At 41.1% G+C, this 9,711-nt stretch overlaps 1 protein-coding gene across 2 annotated transcripts in view; it reads right to left on the bottom strand.

Moving 5' to 3' along the window:
- Positions 1-9,711, bottom strand: part of LDB2 (LIM domain binding 2) — a gene marked incomplete at both ends in the record, with an annotated part of 363,255 nt that continues 353,544 nt past the window's right edge. For both annotated transcript variants that reach the window (XM_081332081.1, XM_081332082.1), the window contains one exon: positions 1-231. In XM_081332081.1, coding sequence (XP_081188207.1) covers positions 1-231 — 231 coding nt within the window. The remainder of the gene's footprint in view (positions 232-9,711) is intronic.

Raw genomic sequence — 9,711 nt, 5'->3', positions numbered from 1 at the left:
CTACTGGGAAGCCTGGGTTGTGGGGTTCTCAGACTTGGTCTCCTGGTTGGTAGAAGTTTTATTGTTCCAAGGACTGTTATTCCCTAGGGCAGGGGAATTGTTGAAGTCTTCATCATCATCCAGACCATTGGCTGCATCATATTGCGTGTTCTCCAGTCTAGTGATCAGCCGCTCATCTTCATCACCAAATTCTCCACCCATCAGAGTGGGTTCCCCAACAACCATCACATCCTGGAAAGGGATCCATGATTTGTTAGCTGTTAGAAACTGGAACAAGCTAAACAAAGTATCTCAATTCCTATGAGAGGATTACCCAGAATCCTTCTACACATTCCCCCAGATTATCACCACCAGACCTGTTGGAATTCTGTTTGTATATTGCTAACTTGGAAATCTAATTTTCAAAAATTCCAAATTGGTGACTGAAAGAGATGAAACAGTTGTGTAAAAAGGTAATGTGACACTATATAGAATCAATACATTATTTAACAATAATGGGGTTTTCAGGTAAAAAAAGCAAGTAGCATGGCCTCAAGAATAGTTTTATTAGTATCTAAGACAGAATCTAGTGAAATCTGTTTCAACAAGATGCTTGGAAACTGTCCCGGGGTTTTCCACCTCAAAAGCAGAAGAGGGATAAACCAAAACTCCTGATCAGATCAAGGATAGTCAAAAAAAATCAAGATGCTGTCTGTAATTGCATGACTGAAGACTTGTTCACAGGCTCACGACCACCAACCCTGACTTTTCTGACCATGCTCTCCATATAACCCTGCCTGACTTCTTTACATCCTAACTTATTTCTCCCTTCATTGTTATAATCCTTTTAAAAGCTGTGTTTAATGCACAAGCCATGGAAAGAAAGAACGAACTTAGGAGTTCACATTCTTAATCAATGCATTTGATGTGTTGCCATTTAATTACGGTAATCAATTTACATAGATACTTTTTAAAAAAACAATGTTCACAATGACTTGCATTATTACTTAAGTAATTAGCAAAAAAACCTGCTGATTGTCAACCAGCCTGAATTTACCACCTGCTATTTTATGGTGCTTCTCAGTAGCCCAGAAAGCTGCCAATCTATCCAACTGCTATCAATCCCATATGCTAATTGCAAATGCAAATGCTCAGAAGGGGTAAACAAGGAAGTAAGTAAGTAAGCAAGGAAGCAAGTAGGAAAGCTGTGTAGTGCTGCTGCTCTAAGTATAAGAGGCCTTTTTTTGCCCAGCACTCCTAGCACACTTAGCTCTGCTTATTTGTTCTATGTTGCTTTGCTTTATTTGAATGGTTGGTCTGAGATGCTAAGTCTTTAGAAAGACTGTTTTCCTGAGGTGTTATCATAGTGAGGTGTTTTAAGCCAGGAGATCACAAGGATTGCCTGGCTGCCATTGTGGAAAATTTGCTGACTCTATATTGTTGCCCAGGGGATGCCTGAGTGTAGGATTCCTACACTCTTTGTAGGACCCAACATGGCAGGTGTGCTTATTCCCTCTATAAATGGGAAAAGCTCTCCTTTTTGGAATGTAGCTGTGGTGCTCCAAAACAGATAGTGACTAAACATCAACCCCAGCCAGTATGTTCCACTACCTGCTTCAAATGCGGGAAGGAAGGCCACCGAGCAGCCAAATGCAGAGCAAGAACCCCAGCCAAGAAGGGAGAGCATGCACCAAGCATGAAGACCGCCAAGCCACAGCCTTGCATGAGGACTACTGAGGTCATGGACCTTGATCCCTCACCTAAAAAGGGGGGGACTCTGACCTCACTGGAGGAAGACCAACAGTTCTCAGACACTATGAAGACGACCCCTTAGTAAGTGGGCCAATCGTGCCAGTTGACTATGCCTATAGAATTACATCTCCCTGAGGGCGGGAAGGGTGCTTCCTTAAGAGATCTGCTGGATTCGGGATGTACTAGATGTCTGGTTAGCCCAGCTTTAGGGGAGAAGTTGGGGATCTGCTTGAGAAGGCTAAAAAACCCCATCATGTTCTACCAACTAGATGGGTCAGTCGCAGGAGGCATCCCAGCTATTTTCACCACTGTGCCCCTGGGGATGAAAATAGGGACCCACTCAGAGACTTTAAGTTTCATAGTAGCACCAGGAATGGAAGACCCCTCCTGGGCTTGGCCTGGTTAAAGAAATGGGACCCAGGGGTGGACTGGAGGAAAGGGCTCCTGAAATTCCCAGGGAGGGAAAGAATTCCACAGGGTACTGAGCATCACATCCCTTCCCCGAGGGCCCCCCCGATGGGAAGCGGTTGCAACTGAGAGGGGAGAGCAAATGCCAGATATACCAAAAGAATACCAGGATCTAAGAGATGTATTTAGTAAATGGGGTCTCATGAACTCCCTCCTCACCAACCCACTTACTACGCTATTGATATTGTTACAGGGTCTAAATTGCCGAAGCCCAAACTTTATTCAATGACCCCTAGGGAGCTAGATGAACTACGTGCCTTTATTGACAAAAATCTGGCCCAGGGGTTCATCCAACCAGCCTGACCTAGGGTGGCAGCTCCTGCTCTGTTTCAAGAAAAGATAGCTCTCTTCATCTCTGTGTTGATTATTGTGGATTAAATGTGGTGTGTATGGAGAATGTATATCCCCTTCTCCTCATGAAGAACATGTTAGCCCACCTGGCCAAGGATTTTTTTCTCTCCAAAATTAGACTTGTGGGAGGCTTACTACTGTGTCAGAATCAAGGAAGGGGGATGAATGGAAAACTGCCTTCAACTGCCTGCTAGGCTGTTTTCAATTCAAAGTACTCCCCATGGCCTGCAAAGAGCACCCACAGTGTTCATGCAGCTGATAAACCAGGTGCTCCATGAACATTTGTACAAGGGGGTCCTAGTGTACCTTGCTCACATTCTTATTTACACTGAAACAAAAGTGGAGAATGTAAAGCTGATTAGGGTGGTACTGAAAAAACTCTGTGCAGCCAAATTATATGCCAAATTATCCAAATGCAAATTTCACGAAGAAAAATTTGACTACCTGGGCTATCGGATCTCCCACGAGATGGCTGAGATGGATCTGGAGAAGGTATGGACAGTGCTGGAATGGGAACCTCCCTGAACCAGGAAGTAACTCCAAGGTTTCCTGGGATTTGCCAACTTCTACCAGCAGTTCATCCCTTCATTCACTCAAATAGCCCTTCCTATCACCAACTTGCTAAAAACAAAAGGTGGGGAATAACCAAAACCCAGCCAACCCTTGAAATGGATTATGGAATGTCAGGTAACATTTGAAAAGCTCAAAATACTTTTTTCTGCTGAATCAGTACTGAAATAACTAGACCCAGGAAAACCTTTTGTCATCCAAGTGGTACCAGTGATGTGTGGTGGGGGCTGTGCTGCTTCAGGAAAATGAGAAGGGGAAACTGCAACCATGTGCATAAACATCATGGAAATTGACCAAAATGGAACATCGGTGAGCAGTTATGGGAGAAAGATGCTTATGTGGTTTAATGGAGTCTCCTTATATGGAGGCATTTCTTAGAAAGTAGCAAAATTCCAGGTCTGATGACAAAAATTTGTTAGTTTCGTGAAAACCTCACACCTTCTCAAAAGACATTTCTGGTAGCCCTCACTCAAAAAAAACATTGAAAGTTATGTTTCCAGTTTTCCCATATGTGCTTCCACAAAACAAAGGCAGGGAAAAACCCTAGGGCTACTCAAAACAGTAGCTGAATCTTCAGCACCCTGGAGAGAGAGTTCTATGGATTTTATCGTAGAATTCCCTGAAAGCTCAGAAAATACTGTAATTTGGGTTATGACTGACTTATTCTCCAAGCAAGTCCATTTCATCCCTTGCCAGAAAATTCCCATGGTTAAAGCACTGGCCAAGATGTTGCTGCATCACATTTATCACTTACATGGAGTACCACAATGCATCAACTTGGACAGAGGGGTCCAATTCATGTCAAAGTTCTGATGAGCTTTTCTGGACCTCCTAGGAACTGACCAAAGACTCAGTTCTAGTCATTATCCACAGACAAATGGCAAGACAGAATGATCAAATTCAGTACTGGAGCAATACCTACGTTTTACTAATTATCAACAAGATGACTGGATGAATTTCTTGCCATTTGCCAAAGTAGCTTATAACAATGCTGTGCAAACCAGCACAGGCTTCATACCATTTGAGTGGCAATTGGGCAAGATTTTAACCCAATGTCTGAACTACTAATCCAAGAACCCAAGATCCCCTCTTTAAAAGAGTAGATCAATCAACTGAAAAATACGTGGCCCATTGTGTGCAGAGCCTTGGTGGAAGCCTGAGCAGCTTATAAAGCCCAGGGTGACAAAGAGAGAGTGGAACCTAAACCATTCCACATAGGGGACCATGTATATATGTCCACCTGGTTCCTTCAGTCCCTGCAACCTATAGGGCCTTTCCCTATAAAATGAATTACTAACCCAGTTACAGTGGAATTAGAATTACCAAAATCATTGAGGAAAGTCCACCCTGTATTCCATTGCAGCCTCCTTAAACCAGAAGTGGTATTGCCCTTAAGGCCGGCACCCCCTCCAGTCCCCAAACCTATTATGGTGGAGGGAAGACAACATTTTAAGATTAAAGAAATCCTAGACTCATACATACATCTGGGATTCACCCAACACTAGTAACATGGAAGATATTCCTGGGGCTCATCCTGAGTGGGTGCAAAAGAATCATGTAAAAGCCCCAGACTAGTTAAATGCTTTCATGACCACTACCCCGATAAACCTAAATGAACACTTAACCACTATTTCTTTTCTCTTTCTTTGTTATTTTTCTCTTCTCTAGGTGAATCTTCCATTCTTTTAGAGGGGCTGCATGTCAGGTCCCTTTGGAACACTGCCATAAGGAAGGGGAGGGGAAGTACGCATTGGTGTGGACTGAGGATGTTTCTGTATTACTAGCATTTATTTCTACTTTTGCTTTGATGTATCTACATAGGAATTAGGGAGGGGGAATACCCTCAGGGCCATCTGTTTTCACTCCAGCAGACTGGCAAGAACAAGGCACCTGGACAACAGCCGGTTATCACCTTTTCAGCTCAAAGTTCTCATAAGACATTCATGCCAGTGGATTGGCTCCTGATGGATTAGGGCATTGGGGTGGGGTTGAAGAGGGACTTTTAGCTTAATGTTTTGTGCAGGAACTTCAGATTCCGCTTTTTACTCTGCCATCACTTTCTCTCAGTAAAAGATCACCTTTGAAACAATGCCTGCTTCCGAAGTTGTCCTTTCCTGAGGTAGGTTCTTACACTATCTTTGAATTTGTAAATAACTAATTTCATATTTATTCGAGAATGTAATTGTGATGTGCTTAAAAATGTTTGCCATTACACTAAATAAATAAACTTCTACTACAACTGCTTGTTGGTGGTTTGTGATTCATCTTAAGCCAGCAAGAAACACAAGATAAGAATTGAGCAATCTTTCTTGACTTCATGACTGAAAGTTAGCTCACTAATTATGGGGAATCCTCGCCACATAGGTTATGGGCATTCATAAGGGGGCACGTGACCTCATATGCAGCACAATCCCATCATGCAAATGACTTCAGGCACATCATTAGCTCATAGATATTGTGACATGCATGGTACCTCTGTGGCTTATTCAGGACCCCATTTGCTTCCTGTAAACCATACCAAAGAAATTTAGGCCCGCTGATGTTCACCCAGGAAAAGAAAAAGGGAAAGCACCCTAGATTTTAAAAAATCCTTCTTTCTGAAAAAAAGATCGAAGAGAATAAACACTTCTACTTCTTGGCTGCATTCTCAAGAATCTTGAGATAACCCCATCCCTAATTTGAAATTAAACTATTTTAAAAAAAAGTTTTCTTTCAGGTAGATTCACTAAAAGTCCACACACTGTGGATATAGAAAAAGGTTGTTTTCTATTTCTAACATTTAAAACTCTGTAATTTCTTCAACTTTGTCTTCTTGGCTCTCTGTAACTACAAATCTTTTGGCTGGTACTCTTCTAAAGTCTCATTACTATTGCTCAAATTCTTTTTTTAAACTCCAACACTTTTCCTCTTTTACAGGTGCATCCTTGACATACAATCACAACTGGTACCAGAATTTCTGTTGTTAAGTGATTCACATGCAGTTTTGTAACCTTTTTTGCCACGGTTGTTTAGTAAATCAATGTAGCTGTTCATGTGGTCATTAAACAAATCCAGCTTCTCATACTGCTTGTTGGAAGCCAGCAGAGAAGGTCACAAATGATATTACATGACCCCAAGATGCTGTAACTGTTGTAAATGAATTGCCAAGTGCTTGAATTTAGATCACGTCAGCATGGCAATGCTGCAATAGTGTAAGTGTGAGGACTAGTTGTAAGTCACTTTTTTCAGTGCTATTCTAACTTCAAATGGTAACTAAATGAATGGTCGTTAAGTTAAGGACTGACTGCATACTGCTGCTCTTCAGAGTAAGGATCTGCACCTCCACTTGTACAGAGCTACCCCGTTTTGCAATCATTCGTCTTTTGTCTCCCCAGTCTTTCCTCCCTTGAAATATAGTAGGCCAGATGCTTGAGGTCGACTGAGAAAGCGGAAACAAGGCTGGGTATTTACTTTCAGATGTTGCCTAGGCATCAAATTTAAAGCAATTATTTGCTGGAAGCAAAGAATTTAACCAGACTAAGGTGCAGGTTGCCAATAACTAGTTTGGTATTCATCATTAAAATATAATTAATAGATTACAAGGATATATACTGAGATTAAGCAGAGAAAAAGAAATGTGCATAAGGATCTTTAAAATGCAGGCTTGCATTTAATGTACCAATAGAACAGTGGCTCCCAACCTTACCCCGCACCCCTAGAACGCTTCTGATACATTCTTGCACCCCTTACAAAAGTTCAAAATAATGGCGGCTTCCGGGTGGCAAGCTCCGTTGACGGCAGCCATTTCGGCTGTCAGCCCCGCTGTCTCCATAGAGCTGCCAAAAACAGCGACGATCAGCTGTTTGGCAGCTCGGAAGCCCGCTCCTCGGGAGAAGAGGAAGGGGTGAGCGCCCAGGCAGGGGTAGAGCTCCCCCAGACCGCCAGAGTTGAAACTCTGGTGGTTGAAGGGTTGAGCCCCCCAGCAGCCTGAGTTTGCTCCGGACTCCGGGACGCCTCTGCTCCAAGGCTTTGGAGCAGAGCAGGACGCTGCAACCATCCCTGCCAGCGAGAGTGAACTTTGGATTACTTGGATGCAGGCAGAGCTGTGCAGGAGAATGCTGTCAGAGCAAGTATTTGAACTTTAACTCAATAAACTTTCTGGAGACTTTTAAAAGTGAAAGTGCGCAATAGAATTAAGTGGGTGAAAATGGCTGCCAAGTCAACTAAAGTTCCTAGAAGCGCGGGGGCTTCACCAGTTCAGCAATCTTCATTACAGGCTTTAATGCCCCCCCTCCGGCACCAGCACCCACACCAGCCTTGACAATAAAAGATCTGCAGGATGTTTTGCAAGAGGCTTTGAAAAAGCAATCTCAGAAATTAGCTGAGCTTATTGAGGAGAAGAATACAGAAATAAGGGCAGACATCTTACTTGCATTTCAAGGCATGGCTGTTTGTATTGAACGTCTGGATGAGAAAGTGGAAGAACTTAGCCAAAATAATATGAGATTAGATGGCAAAATGACGGATGCTGAAACAGTTGTTAGAGATTAAACTTGATTTGGGTGACAATATTATATAATGGAGTAAAAGCACCTTTAAGGAGTTAAACGGTCTAAGGGTGTGGCTGTAATTATTCCACATAAAAGAGAGTTAGATGTTACACGTAGCTGCTCTTGTATATGTGTTTGATGTTAGTGTTTGGATACCTCTTGTTCTCTTGTTTGCTAACTTGATATTTATTCTCTCAAGAATCAACTGCTTGCTACAGTGTATATTGTTTTTGATATTGGTAAGCAGCTTTTGTATTTTGATACTATGTTTTTTATGGACTGACTTTTATGTGCATGATACTGGATTGATACTTGGACTATTTCTTACTGTGTTTCTTTTTGTTGTCTGAGTAAAAATAAGTTATAAAACTCGTGTTAGTGCATTACTGTTTGCCTAAAAGTCCCAGTACAACTTCCACTGTGTATTAATAATACTCTGTTAAACAAACCATTTTTTCAACAACATATCCTAACAATGGTTATGGGCCCAGATCCAGTGTGGTGCTGAGGACAGGCACAGTATTGTATTTATATTTCCTAACTGAGTTTTGAAATTCAGACAATGGCACAAGGACTATTCAATCCATTCTGCATTACCCGGCTTAATGGGTCAAACTACGTATCCTGGTCTACACAATGTAGTTTGCTATTACAAAATCAAGGTCTTTGGAAAATAGTCCATAATCCTCCTGATGTAACTGCCTGGGATCCAACTAATGAAGAAGATAACAAGAAGATTGTAGACTTCAATAAAGACAATGATAAGGCTTTATCTATCATTGGGCTAACATTAGGAGACCAACAGCTAGTCCATGTGCGTGGAGAAGAATCTGCTGCTAAATGTTGGGCTAAGTTGAAAAAGATTTTTGTTCGGGACAGTGTTGGTGCTCATATAAATCTTACCAGAAAGCTATTTAGAGCTAGACTGGAAAAGAATGGCGATATGTTAGCTCACCTTAACTTTATAAAAGCAACTTTGTTGGAACTGCAAGAAAAAGAACTTATTTTCTCAGAGCTTCACCAGGTTTACATCATTTTATCATCATTGGATGAGAGCTACGATGCCTTTGTATCGTCCTTGGAGGTTTTGTCCAAAGAAGACCTAACTGTTTCTTCAATAACTGGAAGGTTGTTGGAAGAATCAAGATGTCGTATGGAGAGAAAACAGTTGAGAGAGCCATTGCAACAAGAAATAAAGAAGACTGAATCTGCTTATATTTTAAGGAAATGCTTTAATTGTGGGTTAAAGGGACATATTGCTAAGTTTTGTCAGAATAGTAATTGTCAGAGAAAGGAAAGCCATAGAAAGAATAAAAAGCTGATTAATGTAGCTGTAGCTAATAGAACTACTAATAACCACAATTGGTGGGTGGTAGATAGTGGAGCTACACACTGTATTTCAAAAATAAAAAGGGATTTTGAGAATATAAGGTCTAGTAAAAAATATATTTCTATGGCTAATGGCTGGAGAGTCAAGGTCTCTGGAGAGGGTAAGGTTTACTGTTCATTTTTAAAACAAAATTTGGAAATGCTATATGTTCCCAGATGTGATTATAATCTATTATCAGTTAAGGCATTATTGGAAGCAGGTTTTAAAGTTACTTTCCAAGGGGAGGAATGTCTTATTCAAAAGAATGAAGTGAACTTAATAGCTAATATGAAAGATGGTTTGTTTGTAATTAGCAATGATCCTATTATAATGGCTACTACTTGTACAAATCAAAAACCACATGATGAATGTATTCATTTATTACATAGAAGATTGGGTCATGTGAATTTTAATACACTAAAAAGAACTGTAGCTTTATCTAATGGGTTTAAGTTAAAGGCTTGTAAGAAATATCTGCAGTGTAACGTATGTGGTAGAGAAAAGAGCAGGGCAGCACCAGCTAATAGGTTAGATGGATTTAAAACCACAACTCCATTAGAACTGGTATTTATGGATTTGATAGGTCCTATGAAACCCAGTTTAGGGGGTGCTTGCTACATATTAAATATTCTAGACCATTATAGCAGATATGGGTTCTGTTATCTCCTTACGTCAAAAACTGAAACTATACAA

The sequence above is a fragment of the Vipera berus genome, assembly GCF_964194415.1.
Source record: "Vipera berus genome assembly, chromosome: 7".
Lineage (NCBI taxonomy): Eukaryota > Metazoa > Chordata > Lepidosauria > Squamata > Viperidae > Vipera > Vipera berus.
The sequence above is the reverse complement of the archived record's forward strand: the minus strand, read 5'-3'. Positions and strand labels throughout refer to the sequence as shown.